At 53.1% G+C, this 23,080-nt stretch overlaps 1 protein-coding gene and 1 long non-coding RNA gene across 4 annotated transcripts; both read left to right on the forward strand.

The window, feature by feature from the left end:
* The first annotated feature begins 1,529 nt into the window (after window positions 1-1,529).
* On the forward strand, window positions 1,530-8,617 carry SH2D6 (SH2 domain containing 6). Of its 3 annotated transcripts, none has more exons than XM_043603859.1 (15): window positions 1,530-1,556; window positions 1,921-2,440; window positions 2,516-2,660; window positions 3,215-3,285; window positions 3,950-4,010; window positions 4,928-4,950; window positions 5,390-5,450; window positions 5,820-5,898; window positions 6,049-6,079; window positions 6,201-6,225; window positions 6,376-6,453; window positions 6,629-6,687; window positions 6,964-7,047; window positions 7,217-7,375; window positions 8,000-8,617. In XM_043603859.1, exons 6-15 carry the CDS (start codon window positions 4,948-4,950, stop codon window positions 8,114-8,116), a joined length of 696 nt encoding a protein of 231 aa, XP_043459794.1. In that variant the 5' UTR covers window positions 1,530-1,556; window positions 1,921-2,440; window positions 2,516-2,660; window positions 3,215-3,285; window positions 3,950-4,010; window positions 4,928-4,947; the 3' UTR covers window positions 8,117-8,617. The 3 variants fall into 3 exon arrangements, with proteins under 3 accessions (XP_043459794.1, XP_043459793.1, XP_043459795.1); XM_043603858.1 differs by having other exon boundaries at window positions 2,516-2,645; XM_043603860.1 differs by lacking the exon at window positions 6,376-6,453 and having other exon boundaries at window positions 2,516-2,645; window positions 6,632-6,687.
* A 717-nt stretch (window positions 8,618-9,334) lies between these two features.
* LOC122497106 lies at window positions 9,335-13,675 on the forward strand. The gene is made up of 2 exons (XR_006301029.1): window positions 9,335-9,649; window positions 13,391-13,675. It is a non-coding gene; the product is annotated as an uncharacterized LOC122497106 (long non-coding RNA).
* Window positions 13,676-23,080: the final 9,405 nt, after the last annotated feature.

Below are 23,080 nucleotides of genomic sequence, written 5' to 3' on the forward strand. Positions count from 1 at the left end.
GAATCTCACCTCCAATACTTACTAATTGTCAATCTTGGGAAAACCACCCAATTTCTCAAAGCCTCTGAGCTATGTGGACTGAACTGTATCCCTTCTTCAATCATCTATTGAAGCCCTGGCCCCCAGTGTGGCTATATTTGAAGACAGGATCTTTAGGGAGGTAATTAAAGTTAAATGAGGTCATAAGGGTAGAGCCCTGATTCAATAAGACTGGTGTCCTTATAAGAAGAGATCAGAGATAGCTCTCTCTATGCACGCAGAGAGCATAGGCCAGAAGTTGTCTGTGTGCAAGGCAGGAAGAGAACTCTCATCAGAAACCAACTCTGGGGGCGCCTGAGTGGCTCAGTTGGTTGAGCGTCTGACTTTGGCTCAGGTCACAATCTCACAGTTTGTGGGTTTGAGCCCTGTGTCAGGCTCTGTGCTGACAGCTCAGAGCCTGGAGACTGCTTTGGATTCTGTGTCTCCCTCTCTCTCTGCCCTTCTCCCACTTGTGCTCTGTCTCTGTCTCTCTCTCTCTCAAAAATAAACATTAAAAATTTTAAAAAAAGAAAAAAGAAGCCAACTCTGATGGCACACTGATCTTGAACATTTAGCTTCCAGAACAGTGACAAAATAAATTTCTCTAGTTCAAGCCACCTCATCTGTGGTATTCTGTGATGGCAGCCTGATCTAATACACTCAGTTTCCTCTTCTGAAAAACAGCATTTGCATCATGAGGCTATTGTAAGAATCCAATAGGAAATACACATGCCTGCTTATTCAGTTTTCCTATAACATCTTTAGCACCTAAATAGTGCCTGGCAGATAATGGATGTTCAATAAATACTTATTCAGTGAATAAATACATCCATCCATAAAGGAAGCTGTCATACTAAATACATATGCATATTTCTGAGTTTTTCATTAACCTCTACTTCTGTGATCATTGGCGACCAGTCACCAGGAAAGGACAGCCAGCATAAAGCGTTTAAGAAAAGTGCAAGGCTGGTCTCTCATTTTCAACTGGATCTGCCCATTAATGTCATATCTTCTGTGAGGTGGGAAAGGCCAGTCTGGATGATCCTTCGATGAGCTTCTGGGAGGAGGACGCATTGATCAGGGAGCTGCAGTTGGCCTCTGAGCCCTGGTCTAGCCTTGTGAGCCTGAGGCCCTGGGGCAGAGGAGAGAGCCCTTCCTCCTGTGGAGCAGAAGGGCTGGAGACTGGGGACCACAGCACGGGAAGCCAAAGTGGGGGAGGTTATGGGAGCCTCTGGGGCAACTTGGTCTGGGGTTAGAGGACACAGCAGGCCCACCTTCCTGGTGCTTGTGAGATGCAAATGATGAGAACAATAGGGCCTCTGTCCCCAGGCCATTTGTGGCAGAACCTCTGCTCAAGGGAGGCATTGCTGCTTCTGCTGGGCCATGGTGAGAGTTAGTTCTGGGGCAGCCCGAGGTGCACAGACCTGCCCACCCCTTGGGGCCCAGGAATCTTCCCAGGGAGAGGCATCCCAGCTGCACTGGCTACCCCCTTATGCCCCTCTCTCTTTGCAGGACAAGCTCAGGGGGAGCAAGCCCCGGTGAGTACTCAGCTCCGCTCTTTCCTCTGCCTCCTCTCTGATCTCTACCTCGCTGCCCCTTTCCTGGGCACGGCCCTACCTGCCCAGTAAGACCATTCATGTACTTCTAGCCCACTGGGAGCGCTAGGGCTCCCCCACTACCAGCTTCACTGGGGCACCAACTCATCCAGCTGTGTACCCACCGGGCACTGGCTCTGCCCCCGGGACTGTTCTTCCTGCTGTCCTGATCCCAGGCCAGTGCCACACAACTCCAGGGGGCGCCATTCACATAGTCATGGATGTGAATGTCCTGGGAATTGTGCAGTGTCTGGCTGACACAAACTCAAGGGCCTCTTGGGCAGAGTTGACTAGAGTCTGATTGCAGGTTGGGGCCACCTCTTCCATCTCCCAGATGTGGAGGTAAGTGACAGTGGGAAAGAGGGGCCCCCTGCAAGCAGAATGGGGTCCCCTGCAAGTACGGTCTCTTCTGAATGGCTCCGGACCCCTCCTGCCCATTGTAGTCCAGCACTACTAAGTCATCGGGGCCTAGCCTTTCCATCTGTCTTGCTCAGAATTTGGGGTGCATGGGGTAGGGGATTGTCATAGCTGGAACTTAGCTGGGAGGCCCCCTTATTTTCAAAACGCCTACCTCACTGGCCCTGCTGCAGTGTTGGAAAGGTTGGTCATGAATGGTTCCTTTGAGTTGAGTGAATCACTGAGGCCCTACTGTAAAAGTGCAGATGGTTTATTATATTGGGGACAGAGAGTAAGTCATTGTGGGGTGGGGGTGGGGGTGCTGGGAGATAAGGCCAGTCTCATCAGTCCCCTGTCCAGATTCCCCAGCTTGGAAAAAAGATGTCCCCAGCCCATGTCCTCTGCCTGCCTCTGGGACCTGGAGACACACAGTAAGTATAGCTGCTGAGACTAGAGGGGAGGGAGGTGGGACGCAGCAGCTGCCACTGGTCCTGCTCCTCTTCTAGCCCTTCCAGAAAGCCCAGGAGGAGGAGGAAGAGGAGGAAGATAAATATGAGCTGCCCCCCTGTGAGGCTCTACCCCTCAGTCTTGTCTCTGCCCACCTTCCTGGCACCGAGGAGGACTCTTTGTACTTGGGTAGGGGTTGGGAAGGTGAGGAAGGGAGTTGGGTGGTCAGGCAGGACAGAGGGTCCCCACAAGAAAAGAGGGTGCAGACCTTGCCTCTTCTCCCTTTGTATGTGCTGGGCCACGGAAGGGGGGGTTGGGGGTGAGGCCTCAGCTGGCAGTTGCTGAAGCCTCTGGGCTAGGCAGAGAGAGGATGGAGGAGAGGAGGAGGCAGGGGGGAGAAAGGCAGGAGGGAGAGTGGGAAGGGGAGAGCCTGGAGGGGCACTGTAACCAAGGCAACGGTGGGAAAGCAGGAGGCCCCACAGGGTCCCTGGGGCCTCCTCTGAGATCCCGCGCACTTCTCGAGCCAGGGTAGGGATGCCAGGAGAGCCGGGGCTGCCGCTGGCATCCCACCCCCAGGGCTCCTTGACTCGGTGGGGGTAGGAAAACTGGCTGCCTCCAGTTGCCATGGAGATGGGGCTGTGGGGAAGCCAGTGAGGGGGAGGGGGAGGAGGAAATAAAGGCTAGGTAGGGGGTGGGAGGAAAACAGGAACCTGTGTGGGAGGAACCCACGCACCCACAATGCTTGGGGCCTTTTCCAGATCACCCTGGCCCCCCGGGCCCATGCAAGTCACCGCCACCGCCACCGCGACCCCAGCCCCAGCCCACAACGGTGAATAACACCCCCTCAAGTGCCTCCTTCCCCCGCCCCCCCACCTCACCCCAGGCTACCATTTCCCAGTGAGTAAATCTAAGAGGCAACTCATCCGCAAGATTACCCCACATCTGCATTCTAGAAGTCCCTGAAAAATTAGATGTGTCAGAAGCAGAGCCCTGTTACCGGCGGCTGCTCCCTTCCCCTCCCCCTTCCCGGTCATTCCCCCCACCCCCACCAGTCAGCGTCCAGGGACTCACCCTTCCGGTGGAGCTGGGAGGGCTGGAAGGCCAGGCTGCCCCTCCCTGGACCCTGGAGCCTGAGGACCCCTCCCTGCCTAGAGAGTGAAGAAATCCCTCACTTGGCTGCCATCACGGCCAGCTGGAAAGCCCCACTGGGCTTGAGAAAAGCTTATGGGCTTGGAAGTTACCACTTTCATCATATATTTTATTGGAATAAAAAGAAAAAAAAAAACAGGGAGAGATTCACAACAAAGAGCACAAAGCAGAGGCAAAGAGTTACCTCTGTACATTAGTTCTTGTACTGCAGTGGTTTTAAGGCCGCGCAGATATACTTAACCCCACTGCATCCCACCCCACCATGTTGCCCTTCCCATGCCCCAGTTCCTCTCCCTTCTCCCACCCCTAACCCTGCTCTCCCTCCCGCCCCATTGTGCCCACAGCTGAAGGCAATACTGAACCTGCAGGAGGCTAGGAAGCAGGGACAGCCCTTTGGGAAGCAAGGTAATGAGGACTTCCTATCTCTTTTAGAGGCCCACTCACTCCGTACCCTGAGATGGGGCGTCCTGGCCCCCTCAGGGCAGACTAGAGTTCGGGTTACTTGGGCTCATGCTTTGCCTGGTCACTACATTCCTCCAGCTGTTCCTCATTTTTACCTGAGGAAAAATTCCCCATCCCCGCTAAGGCTGGCAGTTCAGGAGGACCCTAAGGTCTGGAGACCAGAAATGCTTTGGCTGAGATCACAAAAAAGCAGAGTCCCCGACTTCCAGGTCCTGTTCTGCACCTGCTGTGCTTTCTGGGTCCGGCAAGGGACACTCCAGGATGAAGAGATCTGAGGGCAGCTTCCCCTGCCTGGGGGACCCTCACTATTGAAACACATCTGAGTGTCATGTCCCTGTCGAAGTGGCTCTTTGGCCACCGGTCTCTGATCCCATCCATGTCATTATTGCTACCACTGTCCAGAGACTTTGCCTGTGATAAGTGCCCTGAGGCCTGTGAACACAGAACCCTGGGATATCAGGACAGTGAGGGACCTCAGTCAGCACATTTTTGTCTGAAGATGGCCCAAGAAGAGCAGTCTCCTGCCTAAGGTCAAACAGCTAACTTGAGGCACGTTCACGTTTACTGTGCTCAGTGGTTGGTAAACCTTCGTGACCTTGAGGGTGGTTTTGACTTGGGGAACAGCCCAAAGTCATTTGGAGCAAGCCTGGCAAATCATTTGGGAGGTCAAGCCAGGCAACACCACCGGGGGGTGTGAAGTAAGGCGATCGGAGCTTAGGGTGGCTTTCTCCTGGAGCTTCAAAGCTGACTCTGAGAATCCCTTCAGATGAGTTCCAAAGATACTCCATCCTTCCAGCCTAAGTTTCACTGAATTCTTTTCTCCCTGTGCTCATGACTTGTGGTTTCTCCTTTACCTCCAGAGTTGGCTACACCGGCCAGAATGGTGAGTGACCTCTCTCTCAGTCCCCACTCATCCTCTAGGGTTCTGGCTAGGAAGTTGGCAAAGTTGGGGTAGGGGGCCTTGGGAGGGCCAGGAAATAGCCCTAAAACCAAGGGAAAAGGTCCAGAGCAGAGTCATTCCTGTTTGCCACAGGCCCCTGACAAGGTGTAAGCCAGCTGTCATATGCCGTCCAAGGCTACTGGGGAAGCCTGGCCTCTGGGCTCCTCCTGGACACCCACATTCTATGAGAGCTGGGGCCTATAGGCACCTCTGAAGGGGAAGGTGCTCATGGGTGCCCCCTCCCAGGCAAAGGAGCAACTTTAATCATTCTAGCTAGCTCTCAGAAAGAGGTCCAGCTTGTGGGGGGGGGGGAGATGTCCATAGCCCCCCCACCCCAAGTGATGGCTTCACCCTCCCTCCCATTTGCTGGTCAAACTCGTAGGTGCCAAGCCCTCCAAAGAAATCTGATGAGAACATCTACCTGGAATGTGAGCCCAGTCCAGGTGAACACCTCCCTCTACCCCAGATCCATCTTGCCTGAGGCCCTCAGCTGCTCACAACAGGACACATTCTGGCTCTGTCTTCTTCCCTTGTCTTCCCCACTACCCCACCAATACACATTTGCTTTTGGACACCCACATGGACACCCACGCTTCGGCCTTTGGTCCAGGTTGACCCCTACTGTGCATACTAGAGGGGGAACCCCCTTAAAGCAAGGGTTGCATGGGCTTCCCCACTGGTTGGAAGGACTCCCTGAGAGCCCGGGCTGCTGAGAGACAGCAGGCCTGCAGGCATCTGCACCCCTCCCTGGTCGGTGTGGATTTCCTTGCCTGATACCCAGTCTTCAGCCCAGCCTGCTTTCACTGTTTTAGTCCTGGCCTTGACTCGAACTCTGAGCTCTCAAGTCCTGATGCCCCCAGACCCTCTTCCAAGGACATCAGTGGTGCCCAGGTGAGTGCCCACCAGGGATGTGTGTGTGTACATGAGAGATGGCCAACTCAAGCTTCCCCAGCTCTGACCCTGGGATCTCTGGGTTCACTGGGTTCTTTCTCTTAAAGAAGATAAAATCCTGAGCTTTCTTCCCCAACTTGCTCCCCACAGGTCCACCGCAGCCCCCCAGGAAGCTTGGAATGTAAGAGGCTAGTAGCCAGGGGAGAAGTAACCTGGGGTGGGGGGAGCTCAGGGAGGGACTACAGGCCCAGGGGGTGGGCCTACAGGACCGAGACTTTCTGACCAGCCCTCCTGTGTCCCAGGGAGCAGCGAACGACACTTCTAAAGGTGAGTAGAGGCGTCTTCAGCGTGAACCCCAGGCAGTCCTTCCAGGGCCCATCTTTCCAGCCTCTCATGCCCCACTTGGCTGTGGGAGTCCTCACAGCTCTGACTTCAGCTGGAAGCAGGCCTGAGGGGATCCCACTGTGCATTTGCCAGGGTCTGCACCAAAGCAGGACGCTCCTAGCCCGTACCTCAAGATCATCCCTCATTTGGAGGTCACTCGTGGCCTAGCTGGTAGGTCCTACCAGAGCCCAAGACCTGGAGAGGAGGGATGAAGCACCGGGTGCTCTGCTTGGGGCTTCAGGCCTATGTGCACTGCCCTCTAACCTCGCCCACCTCTGCAGCTGGGCCCAAAGCCTTCTTTGCCTAATCCCCAACCAGCCTCAGCTTTACAATCTGCTTCTTCCAGCAGGAAGGAGATCCTCTCTTTCCTGCATAACACCCACCCGGAGCACCTCAGCTGCTGAGGTGAGGAGGGGCAGGGAGAAGGCTCTGGAGGAGGCCTGCAGGGCCTCTTGGCGGCCGGTGGGGTGGGTGCGGCTCACCGTAGCGAGGATCACGTTTTGAACATGCGTGTGCAGCACCCTGCTGGGCACCACACACAGACACATCTCTGTTCTGCTTGTGCAGACTCAGTCTAGGGAATTGAGATGTGAACACGACCGCAGGGCAGGGTTCTCTGTTCCCCAGCCCCTCTCCACTGTCGTGGCACATCTGTGAATGGCTGCTTGTGTGTGTATACAGGACAGCAGCCTTCTGGGTCAGCCTTGGTACTCAGGGAACTGTGACCGCCATGCTGTTGAGAGTGCCCTGCTCCAATTCCGAAAGGTGGGCAACTGCAGCCCCCCTGGGCTTTCTCGGAAACCCTTCTGCCCACCAGCTGTGGTTGGCTGAGCAGGTGGGGATGGGAGGGCAAGGGGGGTGCTGGCCATTTGCGGGCCAGGGCTGCAGGCAGACAGTTGGGAGACGAGGTTGATGGATGGGGTCTCCTCCACAGGATGGGGCCTACACTGTGCGCCCCAGCTCAGAGCCTCATGGCTCACAGCCCCTTACCCTGGCAGTGCTTCTCCATGGCCGGGTCTTCAACATTCCCATCCGGCGGCTGGATGGTGGGAGCCACTATGCCCTGGGCCGGGAGGGCAGGAACCACGAGGAGGTGGGTGCTGGAGGAGGATGGGGCTACAAAGCAAGGAGGGCACAGCACAGTCACATGCTGGGTCCTGCCAGGAGCATTTGCCCAGAGGAAAACCCACATTTTGCATTTTTTTTTTTCTGGATTGGGTGGAAATGAGAGTGGCCAGTGACTTGAATTCCTTCCCAGAGGTCTGCCTTCCTCTGGGGGAGGCACCCCTCTTGTAGGGCTCCATCTGCCCAAGGCCCGGTGGGAGGCAATGGGCCTGCCATGAACCCAGTTAGGAGGAGGGCAGGGCCCGGGTAGTCCAGGTTCCTGCCCATCCCAAGGACTTAACTTTGTGCCTGGCACTTGCGGAGGCTTACGTGCTGGAGGACCTGGGCAGAGGCATGGCCCCAAAGTTATTTCTACCCGGCCTGGGAAATATGAGCCTGGCTAACAACATGCCCGTGGGTGCAGTTGTAAGAAAGTTGTGCGGGGCCTGGAACCGGGCAGCAGAACGGCAGTGGCGCTTCATGGGGCAAACAAGAAGGAAAGTATTTAGAAAAATGTCAACAAACCCCCTCCCCAGAGCCCCTCAGTTCCTTCAGGAAGTTTCTCCCAGCATGAGGCTCAGGAGACTCACTGATGCCCCTCATTCCTGTCCAGCTGTTCTCCTCCGTGGCTGCCATGGTCTGGCACTACACACAGCACCCGCTGCCCCTTGTGGACAGACACAGTGGTAGCCGTCAGCTCACCTGCCTGCTCTTCCCCACCAAGCCCTGACGCCATGGCGGACTGTACACAGTCACCTCTGGCCCTGTAGTTTGCTCCTTGCTGGGGGCCATCCTGGGCTGTCTCCCTCTTGCCTCTCCCAAGTCTCCACCCCTCCAGACCCTCCCCACCCCCTTGCCCCAGTCTCTGCAGGCCTGGATGAGAGGCTTTGGGAAAGGTTGTCCAGAGGCAGCAAGAGCCCCTGAGACCCCACCCCATGTTCACCTGGAGCCTGGCACTGCCCTGCTGCATCTCCAAGGATTGGAAGCAGGCATCACGCAGCGTCCCCATTCCCAGCCCCCAGGCATGGCTGTGTCTGCACTGTTTACTAGAGCCTCCCAAGCTGCTTTGGATGAAAGCCTCCCCGGGGAAGCTGAGCCTCAGGGAAACAGCCCAGGGTACTGCTTGGACACAAAGAGAATCCTTTCACATTCTTTCAGGGACTTAACACAGGGCTGGCATCTTTGCTTACACTGTACATGGTCCGCTTTCAATAAATATTTGTTGAGTGAATTCTTGAATCTGCTGAGTGAAGCAGAGGCAGCTTTTGTGAGGCCTCCATGAGGTTTCAAGGTTCTTAAGTGTCCCAGGGCACAGACTGGGCCTGGGAGTGATGGAGCCGTGGTGGCCAGGCCAGGGCAAGAAGGGCCAGCCCCGTTTCTGCCCCTGATTGGGTCTTTTGCCCTTAGCCGGTCAGTGGAGGCCAGCCCGGGGTGGCTGATTTTTGTTTTATTTTGTTTGTGGAGGTCAGAGTGGAGAAGGGGTAGGAAACGCTTGGCGCTGTCTCTGCCGCCCCATTAAATGATGAGCACGGACTTAGTTAAGTACTTGTCCACCACTATTTGCCGTATCGTGTTCCCCCAGGGAGGAATGAGTCTGACTTTGCTCACTCGGTGTTGTCTAGAGTAGGGGAAACAGGAGTACCCCAGGAAGCAAATGGGTAATTGACATGCCAGTGCTAAGATCAAAAGCTACGGAAAGCCCAAGGGTGGAGTTCAGCCGAGTGCAAAGCCGCCTGCGTGCCGGGCGGGAAGGTCGGCCGCCGCTCAGGGACCCTGGAGGGTCAGAGAATGACGCGCGGCCGGCCGGCCGGCAGGCGGGCGGGGCGGCGGCAGCGCTGGGCTGGGGGCGCCGCCGGGCCCTGGCGCAGCGCCCGGAACACCCCGTGCCGGAAGCGCCATGTGACCGTGACTGCGCAGAAGCCGTGAGCGTCGCGAAACAAAGGGCGTCTCTAAGGCCGCCTGGCGCTCAGGCTGGCACGGAGAGCCGGACCTCCTACCCCCCGGCCGGGCCCCCGGACTCTGGCGGGCAGGGAGGCCCCGGATCGCGCCCAGGCCCTGGCGGGAGCGCGGGGAGATGGCAGAGGAGTGCCCCGGGGCACCGTGAGATGCAAGTGCGATATCGGGGCCAAGGTCGTGGGGCGTTGGCGGTTTTCTCCGTCACTGCCGTCACTGCCGGCTCTGACAGATTACCCGCTCCTTAATGTCTGTAACAGAGGCGGCGATAATTGTCCCTACGCAATTATCCTAGGGGGAGGAGGCTTAGGTAAGGCGCTCTCTGGAAAGCGGGGAGGACAGTGCAGGCGTCCCCTGGTGGGGAGGGCCATAGCGCCTCTCTCCCAGACGAGAACACACACGGGAATTCGGGTCAGTGACTGCCACTTTCAAGTCCCAGCAGGGATGTAGTTTCTGGCCAGGCCACCTGGAAGAGGAGCAGCATGTGGCAGGTGGCACAGGGCCAGGTGAGGGTGGGCACAGCTGTGTGATGTGGGGAGGGGATTAGCAGCTGGAGACGCCCGCAGAAGCAGGGGGACAGGAGGTCCAAGGACGGCTTCCGTGGCTTTGTTAGTCAGCCCTGGCTCTCTCTGGGCCTTCCCCTACCTGACCAGGTGGGAACTCAGGAGCTGGAGAGGGTGGAGAGCCCAACTTCCGGGTGGGCCTCAAGGTACAATCAGATTCTGGCATCTCCCACCAGATTCTCAGCTTTGACTTTTCTTGAGGAGCTCTCTCCCCTAGGGCCGGCTTTTTCTAGCCCTGAATTCGCCTAGCCCCAAAGCCAGCTGGCCTGTGGGGGTAGCGGAGACCACAGCACAGAGCTCTTGAGTTGGTGACCTGACAGAGACTCTGCTTGGTTCCAGTTAGAAAACTAACTTTCAGGAACTAGCCTCACCCCTTCCCTCCCTGGGGAAAAAGAGAGGCGGTTCAGTCCAGGCAGTGGAAACAGCCTGTGATGAGGGCCATTGAGGGCCAAAAAAGAGCTTGGTCTAGAGAGTGACTCAGTTTAGCTAGTACCTCCTCACCCTGCACGTCACACGTGGATGTCCCCTGTTCCAGGAAGCCTTCCCAGATCCCCAAACCTGGGCTCAGGCACTTAGGACACCTTCCAGCAATTGCCTTTTCACTCCCAGGGAAGAACCAAACTACTACTGCCCATTATTGTGTATTCAGGACCTGGAATACAACAGATGCCAAAATCTGTTGAGAGTCCCTGAATAGGTCAAGTTTACCCTAAATTCCTCTAAAGCTGTTTGTTAATATTCCTTAATCAGAACTTCCTAGGTGAGAGAAAAGTCCAACCTAGTTCTGTCCAGTGATAAAAGAGAATGGTGTGGGGGGGAGAGTGGTGGTCCAGGGGAGCCTGAGAAGCCTCCATAATGAATGTGGGCAAAGGGAAGCCACCGAGGTTCAGAGCAAGGGTGGGTGCCGGAGGGGTAGTATTTCAGGAGGGTCTCTCTAGCTGTGAAGTGCTGAGTGGTTTGGAGAGGCAGCACAGGGGTAGGGAGAATAATCAGGGCCTACAGATATTTCTGTGATTTAGGTGAGAGATGACATCCTTTGATTTTTTGCCGTGCCAGTGTCCGTCCATACCCCATCCCATTTCTTCTCACCTGACAGGCCAGACTCTAGAAATTTCCAGGCAGAGTCACTAACTGGGGGACCAAGTCTGGGAGAAATACCATTTGGTATCCATTTGGTGAAGAAGCCCATGTATTACCACGAGTGGTTTGCCTGTCTCCATCTGCCATGAAGGGCCTGTAGGACAGGGGACAAAGGAAGTATGCAGCCAGGAAATGCATGAAAGTCATGGCTACCCACCCTGGCAAGACCACACCTGCTGGGGCTGGGAGTGTGCTGTCTGCCACCATTCAGCAAGCTTTCAGCTTTGGTTTCTAAAGCAGCAACCTGACCTTGGGCAAAAAACATGGGCTCTATAGTCTAAAGGACCCAAGTTTGAACATGGCTCAGTTACTCACGGCCTGTGTGACCTTAACTTCTGTCTCTTTTACTTTTAAAATGAGGCTAGGGGTGCCCGTGGTTCAGTTGGTTCAGTGTGTCTGACTCTTGACTTTGCCTCAGGTCATCTCACCGTTGGTGAGCCCTGCATCGGGCTCTGCCCTGACAGCCTGGCATCTCGTAGCGGGCTTGGGATTCTCTCTCCCTCTCTCTCTGCTGCTCCAGTGAGTATGCATGCTCTCTGTCGCTCTCAAAATAAATAAAATAAAAAAAAACACTTTAAAATGAAGCTAATAATATCTACTTCTTAGGGTTACTGTGAGAATGAGAAATAATGTATGTAATATATACTTAGCCTAATGCAGAGCCTGACATATAGTGGAGCCAAATGATTGGTACCTAATAATAATCCTGTGAATAGGCCAAGCCTGGTTCTGGTCCCACTTACATGATCCCTTTTCTTTTTTTTTTTTTCTTTTTAATTTTTTTTAATGTTTTTATTTTATTTTTGAGAGAGAGAGACAGACAGACAGAGTGCAAGCAGCGGAGGGGCACATACAGAATCTAAAACAGTCTCCAGGCTCTGAGCCATCAGCACAGGGCCTGACGCTAGCTCGCACCCATGAACCACAAGATCATGACCTGAGCCAAAGTATGACAGCAACCCAGGCGCCCCAGCATGATCCCTTTTCATGGGCTCTTTCTTCTTTCTTTCTTTCTTTCTTTCTTTCTCAGAGGTTTTTTTTGTTTTGTTTTTTAATGTTTATTTTTGAGAGAGAGAGAAACAAAGCATGAATTGGGGAGGAGCAGAGAGAGAGGGAGACACAGAATCCGAAGCAGGCTCCAGGCTCTGAGCTGTCAGCACAGAGCCTGACACAGGGCTTGAACTCATGAACCGTGAGATCATGACCTGAGCCAAAGTCAGACGCTTAACTGACTGAGCCACCCAGGCACTCTAACAGGCTCTTTCAGACTTGGGCTTCCCCAACACACACACACACACACACACACACACACACGCATAAACACACACACATACATGCAACCTTTAGATATTGTAGGTACTATGATTATTGTTTTGTCTGCCCACCTGGCTTTCCCATCCCCCCTCCTCCTGGTAATGCCATCTACTTCCCTCACCATAGGACCAAGCATGTGACCTAGGTCTGGCTAGGACCAAAGCAGGCCCAATCAAAGCCTTCTCTGAGATAGATATATTGATGTTGAGAGAGAGAGAAGCCCTTTTTCTAAGCCTGAGTTTGGGCTGCAAATGGCTGGCGTCCCCACCACATGGACAGAACCTATCTGCAAAAGTCAGGCAAAGACAAAGAGCAAGTATCTTGGAGACACTGGGTTCTGCCCCAAGGTCACAGCTTTTGCTATTGTGCCCCTCCCAGCTATGTGAGCTAGAAACCCTTTTTGGTTTAAGCTGGTGGGAGTATGGCTTCTGATAATTGTAAAGAAGACTGCTGCCTGCCACAGGCACTTGTGTCCTTGAAGTTTGGGGGCATCAGAGGTTTTTCTGAGCAGTTAGTTGTAAAACCAGAGTTTAGACTTGTCTGACAGGCTCTAGATCTACCATAAATTATGTCACACATCCCACACATCAATCACAAGTATTTACAGAGTGCATATTATATGGCAGGCAACAAACTAGCATCTCGTTCTCCCTCCACAGCTATTAAAGGACTTCTCCCCACTTTCACTCCCAATCTCTAAGGATCCTTGAGTTAAGAGGACATAAAAAACAGCTGTCTCCACCAGTCTGGGAGAACACATTCACCGTCTTTCCAGATCAACACTCCGAGAATCCTCCTCATGTGCCAAAGATGTGAGAGGAACCAGCTAGCTACCTACCTATTTACCTACCTACCTACCTACCGTGGTCTGCTCAGCATGGAGTTAAGTCCTATTCCTGGTCCAGAGTCCCGTGACAGAGTTTCTGCCTGCACCCTACTCTGAGCGACAGGTTTCTGCTTCCTTTACAGCTGCAGTGACCATTTATAGGGATACTGAGGTCATTTTAAAAGTGTTTTTTTTTTTTTTAATCTAGATTGACCCCAGATGTCTCCTTTGTTTAGTTTGCAAGTCTTGTTGAAGAGACAGAGGGATGTTGGGAACAGAAGGACTTCAGGACAGTGGTTTCCAAATCTGGTCCTCAGAACACCCATGGACCATGATGATGACATCACCAGTTGGTGACAAAAAAGGAGAAAAACTCAATTCCCAGAATGAGCTCTTCCCGAAGCAAAATTATTCCATTTAAAGGACCATCTTTTAAAGGGAAATCAAGTTCTTCCTCCTTTTTTGGTATTAAATTATACTTTCTTTTAGGTCACTTGATTTTGCTAGGCCCCATCTTTAAAATGGAATAGGAGAAAGGAACGCCTGGGTGGCTCAGTCAGCTAAGCGTCCGGCTTTGGCCCAGGTCATGATCTCACGGCTTGTAAGTTCAAACCCTGCATCAGTCTCTCTGCTGTCAGCACAGAGCCCATTTGGATCCTCTGTCCCCCCCCCCCCCCCACTGCCCCTTCCCCAGCCATGCGTACGCGCTCTCCTATCTCTCTCAAAAAAATTAAACAATTAATGAAGTAAAATGGAATAGGAAAGGCAGGGGAAAATAAAATAAAATGCAATAGGAGGGGCAGGGTGCTTGGCTTAACCTCCAAGGGCCTTTCCAACCTCGATATCTTCAGGGCCTGGGGCTAATTGCGTGCTGCCTGGGACTGTGTGTCTTTCACAGCCTGGCCTACCTCCTTCTATGCTCTCTACTTCTCTACCCCCCCAATCCCCTCCAGTCCTCCCTGCTCAGCCTCACAAGGTTTGCCCTCTCAGCTGAGATCTCTTACGCGCTCCTTGCGGAGAAGCACCCCCTCCACAGAGCATTTTGGATTAAATGAAAACCCAGGAGATATAGCTTATAAAAGGCAAATGTAGGTTTGGAATAGTCTCATGTTTGTCCTGAAATAATGAGTGGATCAGCCCAGTCTCCGTTAAAGCCTGGAAGTTAGGGCAGAGGGTCTGAGACCAGGAGCGAAAACCCAAGAACAAACACCGAGGCAGGGGCTGCATGGAGGGGAGAGCATTGAAAGAGAAAGTTCTAGCAGAAGAATGCTGTCATGGACTCCTACAGCACCTGAGCTGGGGAACCATCTTATCCATCTTGTCCTGTCTCCTCACGTTGCAGATGAGGAAATTAAGGCCCAGGAAGGGGACAGGAGTCTGTGATTGGTTGGGGGTGGGGGTGTGTACATTTTTTCTCTAGCAGCACAAGTCTGGGTAAGGCCTGGACATGGGGACCAGCTGAGGAAGACTTGGAAACTGAGTCCAGGAGAAGCTGGAAGCACTAGGTTAGGGCTGACCCAGGCCTCCCATGAACCCTTGTGTCCCTGCCCCCCCGTCTGCCTTCTCTGCTTTAGCCCTCCAGGGTCTCCATTCCTTTGCCCATTGCCCTCAACTCAGCTCTCAGGACATCACAGATAGATAGCAGGCCCGGTGCGCTTGGAGCAGGAGGACACTGGCAAGAGAGAGCGCTGGCAGTAGAGTGAGGAGGACTGATGGGTGCCTTCCAGAATCCCCAGAAACTCTACATGCCCCTTTGAGAAGCTCCAGGCAGAAGGGAGCTGGTATGGCACTTACACTGAGAACATGCACTGTTGTGCCCCAGGAGGAGTCAGGGACACAGGAGCTGTGGGGCAGTTCTCACAGATTCTATAAATCCCACACACTGGAGAGAATAACAGAAGGGGAATCCCTCTGTGAACCACCTGTCACATTCAACCCTGAGGTGAATCATTAATAAATCAAGGGTGAGATGAAAGGCTACAATGAAAGTCTCCATGATACACATCTGGCCCACATCTGTAGCACCTGCTGCTATTGGTAGAGGGTCATTTTTAGTGGTAAAGTGGTGATATCAGGGGGCACCTGGGTGGCTCACTCAGTTGAGCATCTGACTTCGGCTCAGGTCATGATCTCTTGGTTCGTGAGTTCGAGCCCTGCATCGGGCTCTGTGCTGACAGCTTGGAGCCTGGAGCCTGCTTTGGATTCTGTGTCTCCCTCTCTCTCTGCTCCTCCCCTGCTCACGCTCTGTCTCTCTCTCAAAAATAAAGAAGAAAAAAAAATTTTTTTAAGTGGTGATATCAGGGGCCAGAGAGGAACCAGCTCCAAAGTCCCCACATTTACCTGGGAGATACCGCCAACTTTAGGAAGGCTTCCAGCAAGGAGACCTTGGGCAGGCTGGATGACCTCCCAGGGCCCTCAGCTGTGCCTGTCCTTGATCACACAGGCCATATGCTGCCCGGGAAGCTGGGAATTGGGGCAGCTGGCTGACCTGGAAATGGAGAGTCTGCGGAGCCCTGGGCTTGCCAGCTCCTCCTTGCCACCCTCTCCCCAAGAGCAAGAAGCAAGGCTAGGAGGCTCCTGGGAGCCTCCTGCCTAATTCCCAGGGCCTGGCAGCCAGCTCTGCAGCTGATGCAAGGCCAGAGGTGGGTGAGCTCAGCCTGCCTCCAGGACATGGAGCTTCTTGTACCCCTCCGCACTCTAGAAAACATACCCATTCACTCCCTTCTGCCTTGGCCTACTAGGTCTGTAGTTCCATTCCATCTGGAAGCAGAGCAGGGTCACCTGAAGATCTGGGAGCAGTTGCTGCATGGAGCTGGGGTAGCGCTGAGCATTTCTGAGTCAGTCCAGCTCCCCTGCAAGGGCAGCCTGTGAACAGAGCTGGGCCCTAGAGCCCCGCTCCCAGGGGACCTGTTCAAAGAGGGCCTGGGCACCTGTTGGCCCTCAGGTTCTGTCAAACACTGGCCCAATTGCCCTCCTCGGGGAGGTCAGACCCTCTTATCCTGTTAGAGGGTAGACTTACCCCCACCGGCCCTCACCCTCACTTTCGATGCCCAGGCTGAAGGTAGGAATGCCAAGGCCACCCTCCTGAGTCATCATCAGCTCAAGACGAAGATTCATTCAGCATCAGTTTACTAAGAGCTCAGTGATATAACAGGACGTGTAATAACAACACGGATAATGTGTGTCACATTTTACAAAGTGCTTTCATGATTAATTAGTGCTCCAAGGGATGGTGCCATGATGCAGGGAAGCCCGAGACGAAGCAGCTAAGGCCCAGAGAGTTCTCCTGGCAGAACCAGGAGTCACGTCCACAGGGTCTTCCCGTGTCCTCACGCTGCCTTCATTCTGACCCCCAGGCACACATCTGAGCAACAGGCAGCCTTCCGCAAGCAGACTGGGTCACTGGGACCCCGCCGAGGCAGACGAACTTTTCTCAGGGGTGCCGGGGATCCGGTGGAGGAGGCTGGGAGGGAGGACAAGTTGTGGATTTGGGGGCGGGATACGCCGGGAGCCATGCCTGTCTGAGAAGGCTTGGAGACATTCTGGGAGCACAGAGATGGGAGGAGGGTGCTCGGAGCATTCACATGGCAGCCCCTGTGTGTCAGCTGCTCCCACAGACCAAGGCTCACAGGCCACACCAACCTCAGGCTGCCACCAGCTGGGTTGGGGCCGCTGCCTGGGGGTTGAAGCAGGCTTCAGGACCGGCCCCTGCATTCTGGCTCAGGACCCGTGAGAGTGGCCACTGCTGACCTCCCTGTCCATGCCAGGGTCGAACGAGGCCTTCTTGTCATCTGCCTCCTTGCTATTTGGGCCTGACCTTTGCCCTCAGCCGTGCCTCAGCCATACGCACACCCTCATGACCCTTGCCCACCTTTCCAGCACTGCTTGACACTGACGAAACTTGTGAAGCTGCTGAGCTCAGCCCCCCGAGCTTGCAGGCCGGTGAGCACATGGTGCCCAGCGCCAGAGGGGACGGCCTGTGCCGACTGCGCCCCCCCCAACCCCGACTCCACCAGGCTCCCAGGCCTGGTGGAAAGCTCTGTGCCAGAGCTGGAGGCAGAGAGAGGCAGGTGTGCCCTTCTCATTGGAAGGACGCAGACATGAGACACCCGGGTCCAGCCGCCACCCCAGGCCCGGCCTGCAGGGCACTCCAAGCCCTTCGGTCTGCTCTCATCTCCCTTCACCGGCCCCTCATGCTCAGAAAAAGGGTATCTGAGGGAGGAAACCCAATGCAAAGCCAGCTCCTGGCTCTGTCCCAACCTCGAACCGATTCCTAGAACCACTTTTCAGTTGGAATTATATTTACTGTTAGATATTATAATCACAGGTCATTTAATTAAAAAGCCATAAAAGAGTATTTAGTACAGAGAAAGATGGTGTCCCTCCCGTACCTTTTGCTCAGCTGCTCTGTTCTCCTCCCCAGAGAAAAGCAGTGTTACTGGTTTCTTGTGTATCTTTCCAGAGATAAGCTAGATTAACCATGGGATTTTTATTATCAGAGCTTGCATAGCAAGGTCACATCTTGCTCAACTTTTCTGCCCGAGATGAGGAAGGATAAACTCCCCTGCTTCGAACATTCCCTGAGAATGGACAGGAAGTGACCAGAGATTAACCTCCTCGACAGGCCCACGGTCCGGGTTCTCTCCCCTTCACTACCCTCCACCTGTTACTTTGCCAGATGCCCAAGGCGAGAGTGAAGGACAGATGGCACTGGCCTCATTTCTTAGGGAAGCTGAGGAGCCAAGATGTTAAGGAGCCTTGAGGTCTCACGCTTCAGGCTGGAGCACCCTGGTTTTCCCATGACATTCCCTTCACCTTCTAAATGACCCTGAGTTCTTGAATACCTTTTTACCCCAGCCAGACTACGGACATTTGAAGGGCAGGGTCAAGGACCCTTCTGCCACCCTCTCTGAGCTGGACTCTGAGCTGGGCCCTATGGGGCACCCCAGCAGTGGTAAACAACGTTGGCTGGATCAAATGAGAAGCAGGGGACATGCTCTCCTTCCAGGGGCATCCCGCGACCCTGAAGTTTGCTACCTGGATGCACGCACATGCCTGACCACCAAACTCCCTGAGCCACAGGCCTGTGCCTTATTAGTTCTTTTCTTGCGTAGTTGGCTCAGTTAATGGCCCTGCTCAGAAGGCCAAGGCCGTGGGTTGGCTCCTCAGGGGTGGAATCATCCTGTGGCGAAACATTCTGTTCCTTGCCCGTGAACTATATAGAGTGTTGCAAATTACAACTGGATGACAAAAAGAGATTGTCCCTCCATGAAATGCAAAGTATACAGTTGTCTAGCTGAAGGGGGTGACCTCCTTTGTGATCCCCACCTCCTCCCCCCCCACCCCTACTATGATCCCTGGGGTTACTCTGGGGTGAGCCCTGGTGCATCTTCCTGTTCTGTCTTATATGTAAAGTCTCACCTCAGTAAAGCAGGTCTCTCTGAAGGTTGTAATGTGCCCAGAATGATTAGGCTCTGAGAAAACAGAGAATAAGAAGGGACAGTGGCTTCAAAAAGTATGAGCTGTACCTGTTTAGTGATGCAGGAACAAGAGGGAAACTTTATCGATTTCAGGGAACAGAAAGCATTGGCGGTGGCTGTTGTGTGAATTCAGGCTCAGTTCTACAGTGGGGTGGGGGGCCCTGGGGAGGGAGGGCTGGCAGGGAGGCCCGTGACCATGACCAGAGGGGGTGCTGACTTGAAAGGATCGAAGGCCGTGCTGCTGGAGGGGCAAGAACAGATGACGGTCGGGGGCTACAATCAGAGGGGATACCTGTGTATGGAGAAGGGTGAGGGAATGGCAAATCTAAGGTGCGGCAGGTCAGGGGTCACAGAAAAGGAAGCTGGGGCTCCACCAGATGCCAGAACATCTATGTACATACACAAGAATGCATCTCTTCCAACAACTGACTCCTCTTTCTGCTTCCTCATTCTGCTTAGGGTGTCACCATGTTGATGGACCAGGACACCCGGTCTGGGCCCAGGACCTCCCCTGACTCTCACAAGGCTCCCCGGAGACCAAATCTCTACTGTGGGATCTCAGGCCCCATCTGTGTTCCTGGAATTCCAAATGTGGCCTCCTTCTGAGCCCTGCCCCCCACCCTCACCCCCACCCCGCCCCCACCATTGCCTTGTTCCCGCTGGATTTCTATCACAGGTGGCTGTGTGAGGTCAGGATAAACCTAATTTGGAGTGCAAGATTACTGTTGCATTCACTTGGATGGAATTCATTTGTTGAACAATTGGCCATTGAAAATGGTGGTGGTGGGGGGCGCCTGGGTGGCACAGTCGGTTAAGCGTCCGACTTCAGCCAGGTCACGATCTCGCGGTCCAGGTCACGATCTCGCGGTCCGTGAGTTCAAGCCCCGCGTCGGGCTCTGGGCTGATGGCTCAGAGCCTGGAGCCTGTTTCCGATTCTGTGTCTCCCTCTCTCTCTGCCCCTCCCCCGTTCATGCTCTGTCTCTCTCTGTCCCAAAAATAAAAATAAACGTTGAAAAAAAATTTTTTTTTAAAAAAGAAAATGGTGGTGGCCTTTCTTTAATATAGCCATAATACCACTCCTCCAGAGAAACTGTTGACAAAGTAGTCATACATCACCTTCGTGTAGGCTGAACCCAGTCTGTCAATAACACTAGCAGCAACAACACCTCACCTGGCCTCTGGGCCTCCACTCTTCCTTGGTTCCCTTCTTTTTCACTGGCCCCTCCTTCACCATATATCTTTTTGGTTCTTCTTTATCTTCCTGGTGCCTAACATTGGAGTGCCCCAGGACTCAGTCATTCTTTTTTATCTATCCTTGCTCAAACTAGATGACCTCATCCCTGAAAAGAGGTCCATCTCTCTAGGCTGACTGCAATTATGTTTTTGCTTTTAAATGTTTACTCATGTGGAGAGAGAGAGAGAGGGAGAGGAAGAGAGAGCACAAGAGGAGGACGGGCAGAGAGAGAGAGAGAGAGAGAATCCCAAGCAGGTTCTGCCCTATCAGCACAGAGCCTGATGCAGGGCTCAAACCCATGAACTGTGAGATCACGACCTGAGCTGAAACCAAGAGTTGGACGCTTAAACGACTGAGCCCCCCAGGTGCCCCTGACAGCATCTATGTTTGTATCTCTAGCCCTGGCCTGTCCCCTGAACTCTAGGCTTGAATACTCAACTGTCTACTCAATGCCTTGACCTGGACATCTAATAGACATGGCCAACACACTATCCAAAATCAAACCCTATTATTGTGCCCCTAAACCTGCTCCTTCCACAGTCTTCTTGTAGTGGAAACTCTGGCAGATGATCTTCCTTTTTGTAATGCAAGTTGTAACGCAACTTCAGCTTTGATTGCCAAGGTATCACTTCCAAGAGGCATCTACTTCTCCTGCAAGCGACAGGACTGGACAAAGAACTGGGCCGCTCCCTGGACTGAGGCTCCTTTATTTCAGAGATTTTGGTTGATTCTGGTAACTGATCATTTTGGGCCACTTGCCTTTTCTCTTCCTGTGCTTTAAATTCCCACTTTTGTGTTTTAAAGTCACCAAGACAGGGGCGCCTGGGTGGCTCAGTCGGTTAAGCGTCCGACTTCAGCTCAGGTCACGATCTCACGGTCTGTGGGTTCGAGCCCCACATCGGGCTCTGGGCTGATGATGGCTCAGAGCCTGGAGCCTGCTTCTGATTCTGTGTCTCCCTCTCTCTCTGACCCTCCCCCGTTCATGCTCTGTCTCTCTCTGTCTCAAAAATAAATAAACGTTAAAAAAAAAAAAGTCACCAAGACTTTCAAGTCACCATGACTTTCAAGTCACCATGAAACCCTAGGCCTCTACCCTTGACCCCAGGCCTGCATGTACATTCTCTCGCTCTCCCTCTCTCTCTCTCTCTCTCCCCCTGTGACCTCACTGTGTGGCCCCAAGTATGCTATGTAACTTCCAGGTCCTGTAAGTAATAAACCTTTATTTTTTTAAATTTCCTGGTGATTATTGCTGAAGAGTGTCTTGCAATCATTGTAAGAACTACAAGGGCCGGTCCCACCACAGCATTGGTTATTGAGAGGCTGAAATAGGCACACAGCACTTCCCTAGCTCAGTAAATAGCTATGTGGCACCTTCATTCTTCTGATGCTCAGATCAAAATTGGTTCCAGGACTCTTCCTTGACGTGTTTCTTCGTGGTCAATATATCAGCAATGTATCTTCATGGTCAGTATATCAGCATATCCCATTGGCTCCGCCTTCAAAATATATCCACCATCACCCCTCTTGCCAGTATTCTTAGGCTTTGACCGTGGCCTACCAGGCTCTCATCATCTGGTCTGCCTCCACGTCCCTGGCTTCATCTCCTGCCGCTCCCCCTACTTGGCCACAGGCCTTCTGGCTACTCCTCAGACCCGCAGCCCACTCCTGCCCGGAGGCCTTGGCACTGCTGTCCTCTTGGCTTGGAATTCACTCCCTGGGCACCCGCAGGGCTGGCTCTCTCATTCCTTTTGGTCTCTGTTTAAATGTCACCTCCTCAGTGAGACCTCCCTGAACCACCCTATTTAAGATTGCAAACTTTCCCACATTCCAGTCTCTAGACTCCTCTTTAGTCTCTTCATAGCACTTAACCACCACATGGGATATCATATATGTGTTTGTGTGTGCACATATCAACATTGAAGATATTACATCTTTCTGGGGCACCTGGATGGCTCAGTCGGTTGAGCATCTGACTCCTGGTTTCAACTCAGGTCATGATCTCACAGTTGGGGAGTTCGAGCCCCTCATTGGGCTCTGAGCTGACAGAGCCTGCTTGGGATTCTCTTTCTCCCTCTCTCTCTGCCCCTCCCGCCACTCTCTCACTCTCTCAAAATAAATAAACTTAAGAAAAAGCATTTAAGAAAAGATATTACATCTTTCTTGGTTGTTTACTATCTGCCTCTCCCCTGTAGAGACTCCGCGAGGGTGGAGAATTTGTCTGAATTGTGTACAGCTAGACTCCAGCATCCAGAACCATTCCTGGCACATAGTTCCATAGTTATTAAAGTTGTTAAATGAATCATCAGGCTTAGAGAGGCTAAATTCGTTCCCCAAGGCCACACCACTAGCATATGTAGAAACTCAGAGGCTTAACTAACTTGCCCAGGGTCAGAGAGTGAGGTGCAAAGTTGAGATTCAAGCCCAGGTCTGAATCAACTACCGTGCTTTCTACCTCTCCGCCCTCCCAAGGCCAACTACCTGGATTCACCCAACTGCCGCCTTCCTGAACAGCAGCCTTTCTCTGGCTGCAATTCATGCTTTAGAAAGCATAATAGTTTATGTACTTTGTTTCATTATAGTGTACTACATGGTTGCCCTAGAAAAAAGGAAAATATTTTTTAAAAATTAGAAAGAAAAAAAATTACCAACTGCCCAGAATCCAGAGACCACCATGGTTACTACATTGCTATTTAATTCCAGTCTTTTCTATGACAACTGTGCATAACAGAGATCATCATTATAATCCTGGCCACAAATCCTTGGTTCTAATCCCAACAAAAAAGAAGCAAAAGCATATAATGGGCATAGAAAGACAAGCGGGCTTTGGACAGAGGACATATGGACACGAAGTCTCCCCGGGTAGGGTCGGACAAGCAGGAATGGACACGAGGGATCTGAGGGAGGGGCGGGCAGGAACCATGGGGATGGCTGTCTCAATAGGAGCACTGAGGAAAGTGAGAGACATGGCCAAGTGGGAGGAAGGTGTGGAGAGCTGAGGACCGCAGCTCAGGCTGCGGAATTTGGACCCAACGAAAGAAGCCTCCAACAATTCCTGAGTGTGGGGTGGAGATACTAGAAGGAGGGAGACATTGTGAGATAAAATGTCTTCTCATCAGAGATAATTCAGACAGAAGCAGTTGAACTAAATGTCAAGGTCACAAGAAGGGGAGGAGTCAGAAATCAC

This window comes from Prionailurus bengalensis, chromosome A3 (genome assembly GCF_016509475.1).
Source record: "Prionailurus bengalensis isolate Pbe53 chromosome A3, Fcat_Pben_1.1_paternal_pri, whole genome shotgun sequence".
NCBI classification, from domain to species: Eukaryota; Metazoa; Chordata; class Mammalia; order Carnivora; family Felidae; genus Prionailurus; species Prionailurus bengalensis.

Excerpts from the sequence above, each read along its gene's own strand:
- SH2D6 (XM_043603859.1), top strand. Across the intron at positions 5,451-5,819 it reads GGAATGTGAGCCCAGTCCAG|TCCTGGCCTTGACTCGAACT; the intron begins GTGAACACCTCC and ends TCACTGTTTTAG. Across the intron at positions 6,454-6,628 it reads GGTCACTCGTGGCCTAGCTG|CAGGAAGGAGATCCTCTCTT; the intron begins GTAGGTCCTACC and ends TGCTTCTTCCAG.